Here is a 22,460-nt window from a genome sequence, read left to right as displayed (position 1 = left end):
AGCCCTTGTTCTTGCAGAGGGCCTACATTTGATCCCAGCACTTACAGAGAGGCTCACAGCCACCTGTCACTCCAGTTCCACAGGATCTGGTACAGACATGCAGGCCAGCAAAATACTCATGTACATAAGATTAACTCAAGGACAGTCTGGTCTAAAATATGTGTCCAGGACAGCCAAGGCGACACAGAGAAACCTGGTCTTGAAAAACCAAAAAACCCCAACAAACAAAAAAACAGAATCATGGTACAATAAATAGTAGTTAGTTTTGTGAGTAGCCTTTAAAAAAAAATTGGGGGGCGGGAGGCATCTATATATCTTAGATCAACAGAAATAGAATTTCAAAGACCAATTAGATAGTTTTAGGGGAATAAATTATCAAGTAGTGGAAGATAGGCGATGTGCCAGAGTAGAAACGGTGGCAGAAATGGGGGGGGTAGGCCTGGGCGCAGCTCAATAGAGAGCACGGCTAATATGCCCAGGAATGAAATAATAATGACATGATAGCAGCTTGGGCCGGGCGTGGTGGCGCACGCTTTAATCCCAGCACTCGGGAGGCAGAGGCAGGGGGATCTCTGAGTTTGAGGCCAGCCTGGTCTACAAAGTGAGTCCAGACTTGGGGGGGAAAGGGGATGGTGGAGGGCTGGAGAGATGGCTCTGGGGTTAAAAGCACTGGCCTCTTGCTCTTCCAGAGGTCCTAAGTTTGATTCCCAGCAACTATGTGGTAGCTTATAACCATCTATAATGGAATCTGACATCCTGTTCTGTCATACAAGCATACATGCAAATAGCGCACTCATACACATTAAATAAATAAATGCTTGTAGACCGGGTTGGCCTCGAACTCACAGCAGTCCGCCTGCCTCTCTGCCTCCCAAGTGCTAAAATTACAGGTGTGCGCCACCACTGTCTTACTCTTTGGTGCATGTTTGAAAAGTATTCCCATGTCAGGTATGATAGCATATGCTTACATGTCTCTGGTCTTTGCTACTTTGTGGGCTCTTCTTCTTCCCGCCCTTTATACCCAACCCCCTCCCCCAGCACCCCTCTCCCCTTCATCCCCTAGTACTAGATAAGAGAAACAAAGACCCAGATTCACGAATCTAACTCCCTTCCTTTCATTTCTTCTTCGAGCACAACAACCAACAAACTGTAATCAAACTGTTCTCAGCAGGCAAAGCCGTGCCTCTGCTAGAGCACGAGGCAAGTGAAGGCTTCTGTGGACAGTCCAAGGCAGCCCCCGCTCGACACCTGGGATTAAAACAAAAGCACATTCTTATAATAATTCACTGGGGGTTTTGGTTGGTTGGTTGGTTTGGCTTTTCTTTTTTGAAACAGGGTCTCTCTGTGTAGCCCTGGCTGTCCTGGACTCACTTTGTAGACCAGGCTGGCCTCGAACTCACAGTGATCTGCCTGCCTCTGCCTCCCGAGTGCTGGAATTAAAGGCGTGCGCCACCATGCACGGCTATTTCTGTTTTTTAAGAAAACCAAAATTCCAGACTTGTCGCTACACTTATTATAACCCTGAGCTTTGGAGGCTGAAGCAGAGTAGTAGCGAATTGGAGGCCAGTCAGCTCCAGTGAGACCTCGTCTGAGAAGACAGCCTGCCACGAGGACCATCAGGGTCAGGAATGCAAGGCCGCCTGTGCTGCATGAAACGGAGACCCTCCAGAAGTCTGAAAAATTGAGAGAAAAGTGGGGGCTAAGAGTGCAGCTTCGTGCCGTGCTTGCCTGGTATTCATGTAGCAGTGGGTCTGGTCCACAGCACTGAGTAAATGTGGTGCATGCCTGTGAGGCCTGAAAGCACACAATTCTAGCGGAGGAGGAAGCAGGAATTCAAGGTCAAATTCACTGATTGAGGCCGGCCTAACCTACATTGGACCCCATCGCAAATATATAGAGACAGTTTTAAATATCAAAACATATTGGAGCCAGGCATGGTGACACACACCTTTAATCCCAGCACTCAGTAGGCAGAGGCAGGTCTGTCACTGTGAGTTCGAGGCCAGCCTGGTCTATAGAGTGAGTCCAGGACAGCCAAGGCTACACAGAGAAACCCTGTCTCAAAAAACAATAACCAAAATATATACTGGAATCCTGAGCATGGTGGTGCACGCCTTTAACCTCAGTACTTGGGAGGCAGAGGCAAGGGGATCTCTTGAGTTTGAGGCCGGCCTTGTCTATAGAGAGAGTTCCAGGGCAGCCAGAGCTCCACAGAGAAACCCTGTCTTGAAAAATCAAAAACAGCGCCCGCTTTGGCAGCACATGTACAAAAATTGGAGCAGTACAGAGAAGGTTCCGTTTGGGAGGCAGGCTATCTACATGAGACCTGACAGGCTGTGATCGTATGGTAGGGGAGGAGGTCTCCTTCTATCACAGGTATAGGGGAGGGGAAGAGGGTGAAAGAGGAAAGGAGGGGGCAACGGGAAGATACAAGTGAGGGGATAACAATCGGGGTGTAATCAGAATAAATTATTAAAAAAATAAAAATTAGCACTCGGAAGGCAGAGGCAGGAGGATCGCTGTGAGTTTGAGGCCAGCCTGGTCTACAGAGTGAGTCCAGGACAGCCAAGGCTACACAGAGAAACCCTGTCTCAAAAAAAGAAAAGAAAAGACAACTATCTAGCCTAGCCCCTTCCTAGTTCTTTTTCTCTAGAGTTCCTTGAAGTGTTTATATTCATTATTTCGTCAATCCATTTCAGGGTTTTCCAGCCTCTGGCTTTTTGGGTGCAGGAGCTGTGTTCCTGGCACCTTCCACTGCTTTTGTTTGGTTCTCTTTGACCTTGATCTCTCAGTTTCACTCTCCTGTTTTCAGCCTGTCCCTGGGCACTTGAAAAGTAGGCCTTTTACCCCTGAGAGTTTGTTTTGTTTTGTTTGAAGGATGTGGTCTCAGGGCCTAGGCTAGCTTCCAGCCAACTGCATAGCTGTCCTTCTGCCCCCACTTGAAGTGCTGGAGCGGCAGGTGTTTGCCACACACTTAGTATATAGGCCATTTCACTCTTGGCTTCTCCTTTGCAGCACCATGGCATTTGTGCTTTTTTTCTTTTCTTTTCTTTTTTTTTTTTTGGTTTTTCCAGACAGGATTTCTCTGTGTAGCCTAACAACTTTGTTGACTCAGTTTTGTTTTTTTTTCCACTAGAATGTAAGCTCTCTGCGCCCTGTCTGTCTGTCTTTTGTTGTTATTGTTATTGGTTTTATTTCTTGTTTTTTCGAGACAGGGTTTCTCTGTGTAGCCCTGGCTGTCCTGGGTTTACACTGTAGACCAGGCTGGCCTCGAATTCACAGTGATCCGCCTGCCTCTGCCTCCCGAGTGCTGGGACTAAAGGCGTGCGCCACCACCACCCGGCTTGTCTTGACTCTCATACACATTGTATCACCAGGCGTTGTCTAGTGCAGTGTTGCAGAGCAGCCACTGAAAGACATTCTGAGCAATGAAGGAATGATACTTAGTGTAGCTGCTCTGAAGCTTCCTGTGCTGCTAACAGATACATGCACAGGAATGGCCTCCTGAGTCTCAGTAGGCTCTCCCTAGGCCTAGCCCTGAGCGTCCTGTGTAGACCAGGCAAGCCTCAGGTTCACTGAGGGCCGCCTCCTCCTACCTCTAAAGTGCTGGGACTAAAGCCATGAACCACTACATATAAAAGGCTTTTAAGGAAGCTGTACACAGTAAACCTGTTTCCTGGGGAGGTGCTGATAAATGGTATTCAGTTTCTGAGAATTTGAGCTATAGTCCTGTCTATACAGGTTTTGCGGGTTTTTTTGTTGTTGTTTTTTGTTTTGTTTTGTTTGAGATAGAGTTTCTTTATGTAGCCTTCGCCTCGGCTGTCCTAGAGCTGGCTCTGTAGACCAGGCTGGTCTTGAACTCATAGAGATCCACCTGCCTCTGCCTCCAGAGTGCACCACCACTGCCCAGCTCAAGCCCAGGTCTTTATGTCAGGTAAGGGTAGCTGCCCCCCCCCCCCCCCCCCGCTACTTCCACATTTTAACAGTGCTTTCTAAAGTTGATGGGGATTTTTACTTGATTATTGAATTGTTTTAGATTTATTTTTACTTTGAGTGTATATATGTCTCTCATACCCGCATCTGTGAGCACGTAAGCCACCCTATGAATGTTAGTAGTTGAACCCAGATCCTCTGCAAGAGCAACAAGTGCCCTCACGTCCTGAGCCATCTCTCCAGCCTCTGGTTTTGTGTTTTGAGACAGGATCTCAGATAGCCCAGGCTGGCCTTGAACTCTCAATGTTGCCTGGATGACCATGAGTTCCTAAACCTCCTACATCCATTTCCCAAATGCTGGGCTTACAGGGACATACCACCATCACCGGTGTATGTGGTGCTAGGAACCTAATTTTGGGATTCTTGCATGATAAGCTAGATCCCCTGTCCTCATGGGTGTGGGTGGGTGTGTATGGTCATGGGGACAGTGTATATGGAGGCCAGAGGTCAACATCATGTGACCTCATGCTACACACACACACACACACACACAAACGCACGCGCGTTTCTCTTATAGTCCTGGCTGTCCTGTAACTCGCTCTGTAGACCAGGCTGGCCTCAAACTCAGAGATCCACTGCCTCTGCCTCCAACATGGTGGGATTAAAAGTGTGTGCCACCGCCACCTGGCAACTATTTGTACTTATTAGTATGGGGTTTTTGTTTTGGGTTGGATTTCTGTGGGTTTTTTTGTTTGTTTGCTTGTTTGTTTTTTTATTTTTCGAGACAGGGTTTCTCTGTGTAGCCTTGGCTGTCCTGGACTCTGTAGATCAGGCTGGCCTCGAACTCACAGCGATCCACCTGCCTCTGTCTCCCGAGTGCTGGTATTAAAGGCGTGCGCCACCATGCCCAGCTGGGTCGGATTTTTGTTATTTGAAACAGGGTCTCTCTTGGTAGTCTGGGCTGTCTTAGAACTCAGTGTGTAGACCAGGCTGGCATTGAAATCAGATCTGCCTGCCTCTGCCTCCCATGATATTTTTTTCTTTTCTTCAGTTGTTGAATTAGGAATATTAGGTCAAGATTACAATTCCCAATGTTTGACACAACTTTTGTTTAATAAATGTTTACTGACAGCTCAGCATAGTGGCACACACCTTTAATCCCAGCACTGGGGAGGCAGGGTCAGCTGGATCTGTGGGCTCTAGAGAGGCTTGGTCTATGTAGTGAGTTCCAGGACAGCTGTGTAGAGAGAGACTGTCTCAGAGAAAGTAAACAGGGCTGGGCGTGGTGGTGCGTGCCTGTATCCCAGCGCTCGGGAGGCAGAGGCAGCTGGATCTCTACAAGTCGGAGTCCAACCAGGTCTACAAAGCCAGTCCAGGACAGCTGCGACTACACAGAGAAACCCTGTCTTAAAAACCAAAAAAAAAAAGGGAAAGTAAACAAAAAAAAGTATTTACTGAAAGAATATCAACTCTGTCTTAAGAAAACAATTGTGTACCAACATTATGGTTTTCCTACTTCCTCTTTGTATATGTAATCTGGTTTCTGTTTGTCTTCTGTATCTATTTCTAGGTGTCAAGGGTTTTTTGTTGTTGTTGTTTTGTTTGTTTGTTTTTACACTTATGGCAGGGGCAGGTATGCAGAGGTCAGAGGACAGCTTGCAAGATTAGTTCTCCCCCTCCCTCCAACATGCAGACTCGAGGCCTTGAGCTCTGGAGGCCATCACACTTGGCAGCACGGGCTTTTACCCACTGAGCCAGCTCATCAGCTTCCCTGCTTGTATCAATGGAAATAATCTATAAAGTTATGTCTGCAGTCTGATTTACGTCAGCGTTTGCTAATCCTTTCTCCAAGAGGTGATTTATGCACAGTATTACTATGAGCAGTGACATACTTTCCCTTCTGAATTATGTTCCTTGTCTTTATTTTCAAAAGAATCCAAGAACATGGATCATTCCAAAAAATCCGGTCACTGAGGTCATGATCTATTCATGATCTTCCCCCCCCGGGGGGCGACGTTGAGACAGGGTTTCTCTGTGTAGCATTGCTGTTGTGGAGTCACTTTGTAGACCAGGCTGGCCTCATACTCACAGCAGTCCACCTGCCTCTGCCTCCCTGAGGGCCAGAATTAAAGGTGTGAGTCACTGCACCCAGCTCGCTTCATGATCTTTCCTCATGACGTGTTTTACAGATCTCAGTACTGTAGTGATCGTGTCATTGATTGTATTCTAACCTCCCAGGGTTTATGAGTGTAACAAACGCTGCAAATGTGACCCAAACATGTGCACAAATCGGTTGGTACAGCATGGACTGCAGGTTCGACTACAGCTATTCAAGACACAGAACAAGGGCTGGGGCATCCGCTGCCTGGATGACATTGCCAAAGGCTCTTTTGTCTGTATTTATGCAGGTTAGTGATGGAAGAGGAGGGTTGTCACCCTGTGGGGTTTGGGACATGTTAGGTCAGGGAAACGCTGGGTGCAGCAAAGCACTGGCTGGCACAGTAGCATACGTCTGTAATCTAAGCACTCAGGGGGTGAGGTAGAGATTTTGAGATTTGAAGGTAAGCTGGGCTACGTACCCAGACTCTGACTCAGAAAACTGTTTGAGGAGTGGAAATGTGCTTTGTTTGCAGGAGATGCTAGATTCATCCCTAGAACTACAGAGCAGAAGGGTGGGTGAAGGAAGTGCTTGACAGTTGAGCTGGAAGGAAGAGGACATGATGAGTGACGCACCTGTGTACAGACCAGCCAGGGAGGGCACGGGTGCTTCATGGACAGGGGAGCAGGAGCACATTTTGGCTGTTGATGTTTCTTTAAATGAGAAACTTCCATTCCACTGTGTTGTTTTCTCCCAGAGATATTTTAGCATAGCTAGGAAGTGTCAAGGACTGAACAGAAACATGGAAAAGTCAGAGGGCAAAGTGACAGGCTGCAGTGACAGTGCTCGTATGGTGAAAACTGGTGGCATCCAGAGGAAGCACAGAGTACAGGATTCACCCTGCTCGTGGGCGTGGTGCTGATGACTCAGTTCTCTTCATTCTCAGGCAAAATCCTAACAGACGACTTTGCAGACAAAGAAGGGCTGGAGATGGGTGATGAGTACTTTGCAAACCTGGACCACATTGAAAGTGTGGAGAACTTCAAGGAAGGATATGAGAGTGATGTTCCCACTACTTCTGACAGCAGCGGGGTGGATATGAAGGACCAGGAAGATGGCAACAGCGGTTCAGAGGACCCTGAAGAATCCAATGATGACAGCTCGGATGACAACTTCTGCAAAGACGAGGACTTTAGCACCAGCTCAGTGTGGCGGAGCTATGCCACACGGCGGCAGACCCGGGGTCAGAAGGAGAACGGACTCTCTGAGGTGGCTTCCAAGGACTCCCGCCCCCCGGACCTCGGGCCTCCACACGTCCCTATCCCGCCCTCAGCATCTCTCGGGGGCTGCAATCCACCTTCCTCTGAAGAGACACCCAAGAACAAGGTGGCCTCGTGGCTGAGCTGCAACAGCGTCAGTGAAGGGGCATTTGCCGACTCTGATAGCCGCTCCTCCTTCAAGACCAGTGAAGGTGGGGGAGGCCGAGGAGAGGCTCAGGCCTCAGGCCTGAGCTTCAAGGATGAAGGAGACAGCAAGCAGCCTAAGAAAGAGGTGAGCAGTTGCTGGGCGCACTTGAGAGCAGCTCGCTCCCTCCCCAAAATTGCTTACTTTGATCCATGACCCTGGAGGTATAAAGCTGCACTCTGGCTGGCGGATTCCCGAGGCAATGTAAGGTAGTAACATGGCAAGAATCCATATTAAAAGCAATGACAGCCAGGCGCTGTGCCACTCACCTTTATCCCAGCACTTAGGAGGCAGAGGCAGGCAGATCTCTGTGAGTTGTAGGCCAGCCTGGTCTACAGAGCGAGTCCAGGACAGCCAAGCACACAGAGAAACCCTGTCTTGAAAAGCTAGAAATTAATTAATTAATTAATTAAAATATAAAATATTGGTGCAAATGGAGGTTGAGGCAGGGGTCACCTCATTCAAGACTTCATCTCAAAACCAAAGAAATAAAAAATTGATTCCAAGTATATAGGGTTTGTTGCTTCTGTTTTTCATTGCTTTTGTTTAGACAGGGTCATAGTGCAATCCAGGTTAGACTGACGTTTGCTATACAAGTGTATCTCTGATGTTGAAATATAACCATAGCAGATAGTGAGGCTGTGGGTCTTTGGAATAATTTGCTCAGAGTGCTGCAATGTCCCACTGTGGGGAAAGGTTAAATGCCCTTGCCAGGGGCGCAGACTGTTGAGAGGATGGTTGTTGATACCAGGCAGGACACGGGATTTCTTCATATCCCCTGCCTTAGTGTGCCTCTTACTCCTGTGCCAATGTTGTCTTTGGAGATCTTCTGTTACCTTGGACCATGAGAGCATTTAACCTTTATATGTTCCTTTCCAGGACAGTGATGATCGAAAAAAGATGTCAGTGTAAGTATTTGCTTTCTTATCCTTCTGAGTCAGCCCTTTCCTTTCAAGCTCACAAAAGAAGCCTAAGAAACAGCCAGTGACCTGACCCTCTCGTTCTTGGCCCTTCCCTAGGTTTCCTGAAGGCCCTCAGAACCATGCACACAAGTCTGAAGGGCTTCGCCGGCCAGCTAGCAAATCCTGCGTGCCCCAAAGCCGGCTACTTGTGGCTTCTACTCAGTCAAACGCTGATGTGAGTGACCTTAAGCTTATCCTGCCTTCTGTTTTGTTTAGTCCAAGTAAAGGAACTGTCACAGCCCCACCCCAAGTCCTTTCCTAGGATGGCTTTTAAGTCTGTTCTTTCTTTGGCCTTGACTCTGCGCCCTGTTCTCCAGCATCTACTCATCTTCCTGTCACCACAGCCCTTGCTGTCCAATCATAGGTAAAGGCAAGAACTTGAGCCACCTTTCTATTGGCTTCTCTTCCTTCCACATGCCCCTCTGTCTTCCCAGGACATCCTGACCCTGTCCAGCAGCACAGAAAGTGAGGGGGAAAGCGGAACCAGCCGAAAGCCCACTGCTGGTCAGACTTCAGCCACAGCCATTGACAGTGATGACATCCAGACCATCTCTTCTGGCTCTGATGGCGATGACTTTGAGGACAAGAAGAACTTGTCTGGTAGTCTGAAAATGTTTGGGGAGTAGTAAGAAAAAACAGGAAAGTAGGAAAGCATTTTTAAAAGAAGTAATTTGGATTCTAAGAGTTGGGGAGACTTCCTGCCTCAGCTAAACTGTTACACTGACGCACGTGCTCTTCCTTTCTTCCCTGTCCCCCTCCTCCTCCTCAGCTCCTTAGTTCAACACATTTAGTTGTGCTTTTAATAAAAGTGTGACTAAAATGCTTACCATGTGGCTCAGTCCTGTAATCCATCACCTGGGAAGCTGAGGCCGGAGGCGTATGGGTTAGAAGCCACCCTGAGTTGTATGAGAACGTATTTGAAATAGTGTGACTTACGGTCCTCCGCATGCCTTCCCCCAAGACAGCGTTTCTCTGCGTAGCCCTGGCTGTCCTGGAACTCACTCTGTAGACTTCAGAATTCTTGAATTCAGAAATCTGTCTGCTTCTGCTTCCCAAGTGCCCCTCCACTGCCTGGTAGTTACTTAGGGTCTTAGCCTGAAGTTTAGCTAGATTATTGCTATCCCTAAACTGCAATGAGTAGAATAAACATTTGAGGAGAAATGGGGCAGAGGATCAGAGGTTGGAGAGCAGCCTGGGTTATAGTGAAGGCACAGTGTCTAGTCCTGAGTTGGGATGAGCCCTGACCCCATTTTCTTTGCTTTCCAGGACCAGCGAAGCGCCAGGTAGCAGTGAAATCAACTCGAGGCTTTGCTCTTAAATCAACCCATGGGATCGCCATTAAATCAACCAACATGGCGTCTGTGGACAAGGGGGAGAATGCTCCGGTTCGTAAGAACACACGCCAGTTCTATGATGGAGAGGAGTCCTGCTACATCATTGATGCCAAGCTGGAAGGCAACCTAGGCCGCTACCTCAACGTAAGACTCCGAACCCACCCTTCCTTCCTTCCTTCCTTCCTTTCTTCCTTTCTTCCTTTCTTTTTTTCCTAAAGATCCATTTATTTAGCCTGGTGGTGGTGGTGGCTCACGCCTTTAATCCCAGCACTCGGGAGGCAGAGGCAGGTGGAGAAACCCTGTCAAGGAAGGAAGGAAGAAAAGAAAATAGTTGTTTATTTGTGTGAGTGTTGTCTTCCTGTACATCTACATGATATTACAGATGGTTGTGAGCCACCATGTGGTTACTGGAAATTGAACTCAGAACCTCTGGAAGAACAGCCAGTATTCCCTCCTCCTCCCCCCAACCCCTACCCCACCTCCCCCCGAGACAGGGTTTCTCTGTGTAGCCCTGGCTGTCCTAGACTCAAATTTTAGACCAGGCTGGCCTCGAACTCAACAGCGATCCACCTGCCTCTGCCTCCCAAATGCTGGGATTAAAGGCATGCGCCACCACGCCCAGCCAACCAGTATTCTTAACTACTGAGCCATCTCTCCGGCCCTGAACCACTTCTAGGTGCAGGGTTATTCCATTGCCCTCAAATTCCATATTCCTAAAATACTATATAAACCCACTTTTTCTTGTTTTTTTGTCTTTTGTTGTTGTTGTTTGGTTTGGGTTTTTTTTGTTTTGTTTTGTTTTGTTTTTTGAGATAGTGTCTCTGTATCCTTGGCTGTCCTGGACTCACTCTGTAGACCGGGCTGGCCTCAAATCACAGCGATCCACCTGCCTCTGCCTCCTAAGTGATGGGATTAAAGGCGTGCGCCACCACCGCCCAGCTTTGTTTTCTTTTTTTTTTCTTTTTTTTTTTTTTTTTGTTACAAGTTGATCTCAACGAAGTAAGCGTCTCTCGGGAACATCACTGCTATGATGTGTGATGGGGTAGACCATTTTTCTTTCAATCCTTCTATCACCAGATGCTTCTCTGGTTGAGTAACTGTCATCCTTAAACTTACAGCACAGTTGCAGCCCCAACCTGTTTGTCCAGAATGTCTTCGTGGATACCCATGACCTTCGATTCCCTTGGGTGGCCTTCTTTGCCAGCAAGTAAGGGGGACAGTGGGAAGGGGCAGTCCTGGGAGACTAGGGGGACAGTGGGAAGGGGCCGTCCTGGGAGGCTAGGGGACAGTGGGAAGGGGCCGTCCTGTGGGAGGCTAGGGGGACAGTGGGAAGGGGCCATCCTGTGGGAGGCTAGGGGGACAGTGGGAAGGGGCCATCCTGTGGGAGGCTAGGGGGACAGTGGGAAGGGGCCATCCTGTGGGAGGCTAGGGGACAGTGGGAAGGGGCCATCCTGTGGGAGGCTAGGGGGACAGTGGGAAGGGGCCATCCTGTGGGAGGCTAGGGGGACAGTGGGAAGGGGCCATCCTGTGGGAGGCTAGGGGGACAGTGGGAAGGGGCCATCCTGTGGGAGGCTAGGGGGACAGTGGGAAGGGGCAGTCCCGGGAGGCTAGGGGGGCTGCCTGCCTCTGTGCTCAAGCTTCTGCCTTACCACTAAGCTCTAGCCCAGGTGGCCTGCGTCACTGCTCAGACCTTTACCACATCCTCCTTCCTTCCCTCTTAAGGAGAATCCGGGCTGGAACAGAACTCACTTGGGACTACAACTACGAAGTGGGCAGTGTGGAAGGCAAAGAACTACTGTGCTGCTGTGGGGCCATTGAATGTAGAGGACGGCTTCTTTAGAGGAAAACTCTCCTGTAACTTTGGAAATCCTTGGATTCCTTCCCCCAGGAACTGGGTCTTCCTGACTCTTGAACTTTGACCCCAAGTCTCTGGTCTGGCTTCTCCCCAACTCCTAGTAGATAGAATTGGGGATTTCTGGATCATGACTTTGCCAGTGTGGTGCTAGCAGGCACTAGGGTGGAGACATGCCCACTCTAGCCTTGGTCTGAGATCCCTCTCCCCCTTGATTTATTTGTGTGCTCATGACCCCCATGGGTTGGGTTGTGTATCTGCCATCTCTGGTTTGTATAGTTTCTTGAAATTCTTGTAACAAGATAATATACTAGAGATTGTGACTTGTTTTCTCTCCTCAGTCCCTGTCTAGATGTTCCCAGGAGAACCCATGTTTTCCTAGTGGGCAGCTATCATTAATTACTCTGAATCCTCTCTTCTATTTGCCCTGTGTAATTTTTAACAAAAAGTGTTACATAACCCTGAGGACAGCCTAAGAAGACTATCCCTTTTCTCAAGTCTTTTTGGTTTTTCCAGACAGGGTTTGTGTAGCCTTGACTGTCCTGGACTCACTTTGTAGACCAGGCTGGCCTTGAACTCAGAGATCCGCCTGCCTCTGCCTCCAAGTGCTAGGATTAAAGGTGTGCACCACCACGCCCGGCCCTTTCTCATTTTAATAGTCTGACACACTGTCATGTTTTATTTTACCTTTAATATACTTTAATTAAAAAAAAAAAAAAACCATTAACAGTACATTTTGGTCTGAAATGGTCCCTCGCCAAAATGCCAGGCTGTAGCTGTAGTTCTGGCTTTAAAACTGAAACCCCAAATGTTCAATAAATAACAGAACTAGTTGCCTTTCTACTCCACGCCAGCTTGTCTTAGCTGAAGGGAGGGGAAAGAGACCAAAGAAAGGAGGCAGTGAGATCCTGGAACTGTGGTCCCTGGGGTGTGGTGAGGGGTGTGTGTACCCTCCTTCACTTAACTGACTTCTGTTTAAGGAAGAGCAAAAGTTAAAAGTAGCTCAGCTTGCATTTTTGGCCTGAGCTTGGGAGCTCAGAAAGGTGGAACCTTGGTCCAGCTTTGGCAGAGTGAGGCCCGGAGAAGGGACAGTAAGGCACAACCCTGGCTTGAAGTCAGGGAGTCAAAGGCAACAGCTAGCTCCAATCCTTAATAAGGAATGTGAGTTATGTCCAACCCTCAGAGCTGAGGAGAGGTTAGCAAGAGAAAGGGGGGCTTGGCTAGAGAGGGAAATAAGACCATCCCCTCTCTGACAGGACATAACAAGCCTCCTCTCTGCCTGGAGACAGGCTGGTTAGAGGGCTTGTAGGTAGCTGGGTGACAGAAGGAGTGAGGAGAGGCCGTGCGGACCCCTCCTCTCTGCCTGGTTAGAGGGTGACAACAAGAGTAAGGAGAGGCTGTGTGGACCCCTCTCCTTAGATCCCTTCTCCCCAGCGTTGAGATACCCCTAAAGGGAGGGTTGGCATGTTCTTGGCTTCATGTATTAATGTGGGAGGAGCTAGGACATGGTTCAGTCACTCTTAGGGCGATTGTTATTGAGGATGGGGTGGCCATTAGCCAGCAGCCGGCTCTTTGTCTCTGCCCCAGGTGTGGCCTCCTCCCCATCCGAGCTCTCTGTCTCCTCCCGGTCACTGCGTTCGTCTTCTATCATCTGTGAACAGGATAAAAAGGGTTGTGTTCCCCCGTTCCCAAGGGCTGCCTCTGGGTTTCCTGTGAACCCCCAGAAGCTCATACTTTAAGAGCTGCTGGTACGACAAGGAGGGTGGGCAATTCTGGGGTTAGGACTGGTGAGGCCTTCCTCACCTTTCCAGTTATGAACTTGTAGGCCATGCGCAGGATAAAGTAGGCCCAGAACATCTGCAGCGTCTGCAGCACCGCCATCATGAAGTTGAAAAAGTAGTAGCCGAAGAAGGCAGGGTAGAGCTCCAGAGGGTACACCAGCGTGCAGTGCAGGATCCTGAGGGGCAGCGCCGGCATGGTGAGACAGTGAGGTGAGTGAAGAAGGAGCAAAGGGCCTGAGCATCTACTCACCAGAAGGGCATGATAACCAGTCGGGTAATGATGAAGATGACGGCAAAGACGATGAATATGTTATTGCAAGTGTTTTTCCATCCCGCGTAGTTGAACATCTTGGCAGACTGTATAAACAGACATTAAGACGTGCGGTGACTATACCCTCTCAACCCCCTAGAGGACTAGAGGGACGGGAACCTGCACGGGGCCTCCACTGTGAGGAACCCTAACCTCCAGCAGGTAGTCAGAAGAGTCGTGCAGAGCCATGATGAGGGTCCCGGCTCGGACGTAATTGGCAAACCAGGAGAAGCTGAGGAGAACGATGGTGGCTACATGGTGGATGATCTGCTCCTTAAAATCCTGCAGAGAAGATGCAGGCTCCAAGGGGCTCTTCCCCGTCCTCCCCACTATGCCAGCGGCTCCGCCCAGATCCCCAGGAGGCCAAAGGTTTCATCCCACCCCTCTCCACAGCCTCTCCACCCACCTTTCTCTTGACATCAGAGGCGACGCTGAAGAGCAGGGACAGGTAGAAGGAAAGTTCAATCATGTAGTACCAGTACTGAGAAGGGACGATGCTCTGGAGAGGAAAGGGGTGAGGGAGGGCGGAACAGTGAGATCCAAGGGGCTCACCTCCAAACTCATCACTTCCAGCCCCTCGGTACCCTTCTTTGTCCCATGACGAACTCCCCTGCCATGTGGTCCAGGAACCCGTCGGGGAGCGGGGTTGCTGCTCTCATACCTGTATGGGGTACCCCTCCCAAACTTTTCTCAAGTCGTAGAACCAGGGTTTCTGCAAAAAGAGTAAAGAAGAACTCACATCCTTAGCCCATCTTGACAAAGGATTGCTCCCACATGCCAGTACTCACATCCACAGTGACAGCCAGGCCAGCAACAAAGGCAATCAGGTAATACGTGAATCTCCAGCTGCAAGAGGAAGCAGAGCTGGCTAGGTGGGTCAGCAGTTTCCCACTGGCCCTAGATCCCCTCACCTCTCATGCACACCACAGCATGCATACTCCCAGCAAGGGAAACCCCACTGTACCACCCAGCCCCACTGGCACAAGCTAACCCCACCTGGCTTCTCGGAACTTCTTGAGAAGACTGGGCCTGTCCTGGTTGCGCCGGCGGCGGAACCAGCGTTCAACCTGGCGTCCAGAAAGCCCACTCTGCCGAGACAAAAGGTCTACCTCCACCTAGGCATAGTCAGGCTGTTAAATTCAGTCTTCCAATCAACAGTGCCCCAACTCTGCCCAACCTCTCCCCATAGTAACCTGAGTCCGGCCCACCCACTGCCAAGTCCTCACCTTCCAGGGCTATGGCTTTCAAACTCTGGCCCACCCAAACTCAGCAGATCCCAGAGTCCTCTGTGGCTCATACCTGCTTGGGCTGCTTGCCGCTGGTTAGGTAGAAATGCTCTAAAGTGGCATTGGGAGGTGCCCGCAATCGGGTTTTCTCCTTAACATTCAGGAGGGCAGCCAAGGGTGTAGCCACATAACTGGGGAAGAGATGAGAGAAAGGTGTCTGGTTCCCCTGGATCACCCCTAACACCCAAACGGAGAGGGGAAAGTACTGCAGGATTCAGGCATCTTAATTCTGGTCCTCAGTTTCCCAGGTTGCCTAGCAACCATCTCTCCTCTAGCCTCTGGGCTGCCCTCAGCTGACAAAGCTGTCTATGTTCACTGTTGACCAGGCAAGGAGGCGGGTACAGGGTGAAAACAAACAACCATTGAAGGAAAAGGCTGGGGGTGCTGAGCCCTTAGGGAGACAATGGTGGCCTGGGGAAAGTGGGAGCAGTGAGTAGGGACCTGGGTGGCCAGAAACAACCATGTAGTCTGATGGGTTGGCTGGCAGTCAGAAGGTTTGAGGGCATGCTCACAGCTCAAAGAAATATCGAATGATGAGGAATAGCACGGCCAGGGGTAGTGTGATGTAGAGGTCGGAGGCTTTGGCATAGACACGTCCATCTCTGTCTTCTAGATCAGCCCAGGTTAAGTTCACAGGCAGCCAGAGCCGTTCCCACCAAAAGTAGTCATACAGGGTCTGGAGCATCCTAAGTGAGGAGGGGAAAAGTTAGAAGGCCAAGTGACAGAGCTCTGCAAGCAACAGGAGGAGTCAGCACTGTCTTGGTTGTCAGTGACTCAAGTCTTGGACACAGCCTGGGAACAAAACTGTCTGGGTTGAAGGAGCTGCTCTCCTTATCTGTAATAGGAAATCAGTGGCTTCCCAGCTCCAGCACCCACAGTTTGATGCAACCTAAGGTAGTGCTGACACCACTCAGGCATGACTCACTGCACTGAAGGGGAAAAAAAGAAAGACACCAGCCACTTGCCGGACAGTGGTGGCGCACGCCTTTAACCCCAGCACTCGGGAGGCAGAGGTAGGCAGATTTCTGTAAGTTTGAGGCCAGCCTGGTCTACAGAGTGAATCCAGGACAGCCAAGGCTATACAGAGAAACCCTGTCTCAAAAAAAACAAAAACAAAACAGCCACTCTTTTCTTATCAATCTTATCTTTTGGATCTCAACCAGGAAGATAAGCAAGACCCAGGCTGAGAAAGTCAATCAACAATCAGCAAAGTCAATCAGGTTGAGTGAACATGGGGATGCAGGTCTTAATCCCCTAGCAGGGGGCAGAGGCTGGTGGATCCACAGAGCCAGTTCCAGGACAGCCTGGGCTACAAAGTTTGTGAGAAACAGGTTCTGTGAGCCATGCAAGGAGTCTCATTTCAGCACCTGAGCTGCTGAGCCAGTAGGATCCTAAGTTTGAGACCAACCTGGACTGCATAAGCGCTGTCTCAAAGAAAGGAGGAGGAGGAGGAGGGGACGACAGCTCAGTTTTGAACAAATGAAACAGGACACCCCCAAAGGACAGTGAGCACAAAGTACCTACACAAGAATGACACCATGCCAAATCATTCAGCCATACATGTGAGGCAGAAAATGACCTGTAAACCTCCGTTCAGGAAGGAAGTGAAGCCGGTCATGGTGGCGCATGCCTGTAATCCCAGCACTCGGGAGGCAGAGGCAGGAGGATCTCTGTGAGTTCCAGGCCAGCCTGGTCTCCAGAGTGAGTTCCAGGATAGCTAAGGCTACACAGAGAAACCAGAGAGAGGGAAGGAGGGAGAGCACAGATAACAGAATCAGGACAGGAGACAGGGAATCTGGACAGCAGACCAAGACATTTGGTAACGCTGAGCTGTCCCCTCCTCGCCCTCCTCTTCTTTGAGACAGCACTTTCATGGTCCAGGTTGGTCTCAGACTCACAATCCCACTGGCTCAGCAGCTCAAGTGCTGAAATTAAACTCATGCCCACAGCTGACATAACCCATTTCTCACAAAGGCTTGCCCAGAACACAGAAAGCTGCCTACAAAGAAAAGGACCAACCAACATCCTCAAGCCAGAAAAGAGCGCTTGTCTTCAACCTCCCTTTGTCCATCCACGGAAAGAACGATGTAGCACTGGCCACCGGGACCCAGAGGAGGCGAGGGATGGTCCTTGGCAGCTGTTCAGGGTAGAGAAGCGACCAGATGTCTCCAAAGGGTCACTGAGCAGCACAACGTCTGAAAACACTGAGACTTGCTGAGTGGGAGACCCTGGGACCTCCAGCCTCCCCGCCTCTCCTCCTCCTCCGAACAGGGAGGAGAGGGGGCGGCGTTCAGACTGACCTAGAGAAGCTGTGTCAGGAGGAAGATGGAGAGGGACAGAGCGAGAGCTTCTGGGCCAGTGTAAGCAGAAACACCAGGCACTCAATGTGGAGCTGCTGGAGGAGGCGGAACCCTCAGCCCACACACAACTGAGCAGGGCTGGGCCTCTGGCTGCTTGGCTCTTTCAACAGCTCCGCCTCCACCCTCCACAGAGGCGCCTCCACCCTCCACAGAAGGGCTTTCGAAATCCCTCTCAGCATGTCACGGGTCAGTCAGTATTCCAGCTCAAGGACTTTACCCTCTTGTCCTCACTCCTGGTCACTGCTCTTTTGGATGGAATCAGAGGTCAGCACAGACAAGAAAGGACTGTTAGCTGCACATACCTACTACATATTTCAGGCCTCAACGTGGAGGGGACTACCACTTCCCCCTCCACCTTAACCTGAATAAATAATTCGGTTTGGTTTGGTTTGTTGTTGTTGTTGAAAAGGAAGCCTCTCAACAGAACAAGATTAAATGTAGCTGCCCACACAAGCACACACTCTTCCTAGAGAGAAGTAGAAAACTGAGGAAAGAAAAGAGGGCACAAGGCCAACCTGGGGGGCAAGCTGGACACCCACCACCCCCTCCCTTCCTCCTCCTGGGTGACCGCGATAAGAGGTGGGGGGAACCAATGCCTGACCCTGTCGCATGACTACTGTGCTTCTTATTGCCTAACTTTTTCTCCAGTGAGACCTAAAATTAAGCGTGCAGGCAATCCTAGCCTTGGGCCACCTCATCCCATTAGCAGGATGTTTTTCTTGGTAGAGCCTTTGAGGGCTAAGGATTCAGAGGGCTAGCTGACAGCTAAGGCCCTAGTGGTGGGTGGAGCCTCTCTCCTGGATTCTAGCAGCATAAGAACATGGAGAGAACCCCTGTCTTATCCCTACAAAGAAGGTAAGAAGCTAAGGGGATGAGTGAGCCCAAGTGGGTTTCCCAGAACAGCACATCTATCTCAGCCCCAGTGCGTTTCCACTCATGCCTGAAGCCGTGCGTCACTGGGAGGTGATGGGGCGTTTGCACACAGCTTCCAGCTTGCTGTGACCTCCCTTGCCAGTCTGAACTTCCAAGGCAGAGACACTGCACTCAGCTGGGTCAGGGAAGGTACTGGGGTTTCCAGTCAGCCTCACACATCTCTGAAGAACCAGTCTGCTCCCTCTGCTTGGCACACCAAGAGGAGGCATTCCATAACCAAGATATCAGACCCTGAGAAAAACTGACTTCCAGCCCCTAAGGGCTGATTACACCTGCAACGTCTCCACTCCCAAAAATTACACTGCCTGCGCACAGGAAGAGATATGGTGTGTGTGTCCATCTATTTGCCTTCCTCACACACGCGCCTGCCTCAGAGGCAGATGCCACTCTCAGAGACCCGCTGGAGAGGTGCCAGCCCAGCAGGGATTTCACAAGCATTATATTACTGGGAACTTAAGCAGGATTCTTGCAGGGTTCCAACCTTTGCTCCAACTCTGACTGATCCTTCACCCAAGACCCTCCTAAGCAAGTGAAAAGGGAGATGGGTTGCAGACCCAGAGGCTGGGTGGTGCAAGTTTAACCTATAAGAAAAACTTCTCAAAAAAAGAAAAAAGAAAAAAAAAGAAAGAAAGAAAGAAAAGAAAAGGAAAAGGAAAAACTTCTCACCAGGCACTAGTGGTGCATGCCTTTAATCCCAGTACTCGGGAGGCAGAGGCAGGTGGATCACTGTGAGTTGGAGGGCAGCCTGGTCTACAAAGCGAGTCCAGGACAGCCAAGGCTACACAGAGTGACCCTGTCTTGAAAAACAAACAAAAAAAAAAAAAAAAAAGAAAGAAAGAAAGAAAGAAAGAAAAGAAAACCAAACCCCAAAACCAAACCAAAACAAACAAAAAAACCAGTGCTAGAGATTCTTGAGATTTTTTTTTCTGCACAGAGAGCTAAAGAGATGGTTTCACAGGCTCTCGAGTCTGAGAAGCCATAAAACAAGACGAAGGAGTCCTGAGGAGGGCTTTCTCGTTAAAAACTTTATTTTCAGGTAACAGTGGCTAATCACGGACTTCTTTCTAGAAGGTGAGGCACAGTGGGTGAAGCAAAAAGGTGTGTCAGCTGCCTCACGGTGCAGCACCAAGGTGAGGCGGTGACCACTGTGGCCTCGGGCTGTATGTGGCCTATAGCTGTCCCCTAAACCCAACCCAAACACCGGGTAAGAATATGTCCCCCAGAGACAGTTAGAGGTCCGCAGGTTGAAGTAGTAAGTGCTAGGGATGCTCCAAGGAACCCCAAGGGATCGCCCCGCCTACCCTGGGGGACCTGCTCCTCCTGGAGTGAAATCTGGTCAGAGGCCCTAGTGAGGACAGCGGAGCACGGGCAGCAGTGCAGACAAGAGACAGACAGACGGACACATACACACACGCACACCTTAGAAAATAGGCACTGTGTGGCCAGAAATCAGACCCAAGGTACAGAATCCTTACACCTGGCATGGGGTATGACCTCCTAGCCCAGCTCTAACACAAACCGAAGTGAAGCAATTGTCTGCCTGAGGCCTTCCCTAATTCGCTTCCCTGAAGATCGGCTCACTCCAGGCCTCACGATGCCTAGAACCAGCTAATTGTTGACGCTGGCAACTCAAATAAGAGAGATCTAGTCTGGATGCCAGGTGCGAGTCTTAGGCACAGGAACTCTCAAGCTCAGGCCAAAAAAAAAAAAAAAAAAAAGGTCTCTCCTGCAGACAGCCAACTAGCTTGAGGGCCTCTGAGCCTGTAATTAGCAAGCTGCCACCCGTAAAGCTGGTTTCCCCAGCTGCTCCTGGGGCTAGCCACGCACGCCCCATAACGGTATAAGAATCGCAGCCCTTTGGAGCCAGGACACTCAAGAGCGTACTCCTTCCTGCTTCCCGTTCGGGGCACATGGACGCTCTGACCTCCCTCCCGGGGTGGGCACAAGGGGCCTTGCAGCAGCCATAGAGGCGGCGGCGGCGGCCACAGCAGTGGCAGCAACAGCGGCAAGGGGCCGCCACTGCTCCTCCTCGGCCTCCACACTCAGGCCCCAGGACGCACGCGGGCTCCTAGGTGGACCTCGCGCCAAAGGCCCGCGGCTGCTCCCACTCCCGACAAAGGGGCGCCTGCGGCTCGGGTGCTGGGCGAGTCCGGCCCCTACCTGTTGCCCCGCAGGCCTTCTCCGGGCCCCGGGCGCGCACCGGACCTCGCCGAGGCCCAAGCCCGCTCCCGCAGAGCTCGGCCCGCCCTCCGGCAGGCCGGCCGCCATGAACCGGGGGAGGCCCCGCTACCTCCCGGCTGTGTCCCCGCCGCCCCCGCCGCCGCCCCCGCCGCCGCCCCCGCCGCCCCCGCGCGCGCACTCACTCGGCCGCCGCTGCAGAGCTGACCGGCCCGGGCGCCGCTGCTCCGTCTCCGTCCTCCAGCGCCCGGCCAGTGCGCACAGGCTCGGCCGGGTCCTCTCCTCCCCCTTCCGCCGCCCGCGGCTCCCTCCCTCCTTCCTCCTCTGCCCGCCGAGCCCCAGCGAGCCCAGGCCGAGCCCAGTTAGGGGAGTTGAGCTGGGCGTGGGCCGCGGCCGGGAGGGGCCCGCCGGGTCCCCGGAACCCTGCGCTGCGCCAGTGGTGGAGCCTTAGGAGCCCCGACGGGGCGGGTGGCGCGTGCCTCTGCGAGATGCCCGGCTCTCTGGGTGCTGCGGGTGCGACCCACCGGGACGAGGTCAGGGACCCCCCCCCCCGAGGTGCCGGAGGGCCTGGCCCTGTGCCCCACCCTGCGGCCCTGGTATGGTTAGTGACCTCAGCCCAGCCCGGCGTTCAGCTCTCCGTTCCTCCCCCGGTTGCTGGCCACAATTCCCGCCCACCGCCTCACTGGGCGGCAGGGGAAGGACGTAGCCAGGAGCCCATCCGGGTGCACCTGAGGGAAAAATAAATAAAAACTACTTGGTCAAACTTTGGTGGCTCATGTTCGAGCTTGGTCCCAGCATTTGGAAAAATGAAGCATGGGATCCCCATAGTATCTTTTTTTTTTCCCCTTAAACCTTCCTGTTATGTGTATGAGTGGTGTGCCTGCATGCATGTGTACCACGAACGCCTGGTGCCAGGGGAGGAGGTCAGGTGAGGGGATCAGCTCCCCTGGAACTGGAGTTACAAACAGTTGTGAGCTGCCGCTTGAGTGCTGGGAATCAAACCCTGTCCTTTGTAAGAACAAGTGCTCTTTACTGCTGAGCTGTCTCTCTGGCCGTGATGTGGCATTTTAAAGAAAAAAAAATTTTTTAATGTGCATTGGGATTTTGCCTGCATGCATGTCTGTGTACGGGTGTCAGATCCACCGGAATTGGAGTCACAGACAGGTGTGAGCCTCCATGTGGGTGCTGGGAATTGAACCCAGGTCCTCTGGAAGAGCAGCAGTGCTCTTAACCGCCCAGCCATCTCGCCAGCCCTCACTAAACCTGTGGTGGAGACTTGCCTCACAATGCAATCAAGGGCCAGTATTTTCTTTGCCAGTTGTCTTAGGAGGAGTGTTTGGCTGCAGATATTGTCTCTTTGGGGGCGTGTAGAGGCCGCAGATGACCCCCACCCTGTTTGTCCACTTCCCCCAATAGATTATATATCACAAAAACCTGGCTGTCCCCTAGTCCGTGCCCTGCACTTTGCTCTGTCTTCCTTCAGTACTCTTCCTAAAGTGCTCCTTTGCCACACACACCCTCACACCCTTTTCCAAGAGAGTTGGCTACTTCAGAGCTAGCTTCCCTCTTCAGCCCCTCCCAACACCTCTGGATGAATTGTCCATTTATCTTTTAGCTTATGACTTTTCTTTCTTTCTTTAAGACTTATTTGCTTTCCCACAGTCCCCACCAGATATTTTTTGTTTGTTTGTTTGTTTTTCGAGACAGGGTTTCTCTGTACAGCCCTGGCTGTCTTGGAACTTATTTTTATTTTATTTTATTTTATTTTGAGACAGTATCTCACTATGTAGGCCAGCCTGGTTTCAAGCTCAGAGCCATCTACTGAGTCTGGATTTAGAGGTGTGAACCAAGGCACCTAGCTGCACCAGACTTTATAAATGCTTCTCTGGACGAGCGAAGTTAACATCAAAAGAAAGGAAGAGAGAAAGAAAAACAAAAAACAGCAGTGGGGAGTTTTGTGGGCAGAGGC

At 50.9% G+C, this 22,460-nt stretch overlaps 2 protein-coding genes across 2 annotated transcripts in view; one reads left to right on the top strand and one right to left on the bottom strand.

The window, feature by feature from the left end:
* LOC127199552 (histone-lysine N-methyltransferase SETDB1-like) overlaps window positions 1-12,121 on the top strand; it is a 30,975-nt gene extending 18,854 nt beyond the window's left edge. The window contains exons 14-21 of the mRNA XM_051157697.1: window positions 6,172-6,341; window positions 6,978-7,582; window positions 8,375-8,403; window positions 8,515-8,632; window positions 8,892-9,057; window positions 9,724-9,935; window positions 10,910-10,998; window positions 11,514-12,121. Of these exons, the coding sequence (XP_051013654.1) occupies window positions 6,172-6,341; window positions 6,978-7,582; window positions 8,375-8,403; window positions 8,515-8,632; window positions 8,892-9,057; window positions 9,724-9,935; window positions 10,910-10,998; window positions 11,514-11,631 (1,507 nt within the window). The 3' untranslated portion in view covers window positions 11,632-12,121. The remainder of the gene's footprint in view (window positions 1-6,171; window positions 6,342-6,977; window positions 7,583-8,374; window positions 8,404-8,514; window positions 8,633-8,891; window positions 9,058-9,723; window positions 9,936-10,909; window positions 10,999-11,513) is intronic.
* Window positions 12,122-13,010: 889 nt separating this feature from the next.
* Window positions 13,011-20,997, bottom strand: Cers2 (ceramide synthase 2). The gene is made up of 11 exons (XM_051157696.1): window positions 20,677-20,997; window positions 15,533-15,706; window positions 15,034-15,151; window positions 14,731-14,849; window positions 14,523-14,580; window positions 14,396-14,446; window positions 14,141-14,233; window positions 13,888-14,016; window positions 13,675-13,781; window positions 13,447-13,600; window positions 13,011-13,294 (listed from the first exon to the last, which is right to left on the bottom strand). The coding sequence occupies exons 2-11, from the start codon at window positions 15,703-15,705 to the stop codon at window positions 13,154-13,156; spliced, it is 1,143 nt and encodes a 380-aa protein (XP_051013653.1). The 5' UTR covers window position 15,706; window positions 20,677-20,997; the 3' UTR covers window positions 13,011-13,153.
* Window positions 20,998-22,460: the final 1,463 nt, after the last annotated feature.

This window comes from Acomys russatus, chromosome 15 (assembly GCF_903995435.1).
Source record: "Acomys russatus chromosome 15, mAcoRus1.1, whole genome shotgun sequence".
Lineage (NCBI taxonomy): Eukaryota > Metazoa > Chordata > Mammalia > Rodentia > Muridae > Acomys > Acomys russatus.
This window is presented reverse-complemented; position numbering and strand designations above follow the sequence as displayed.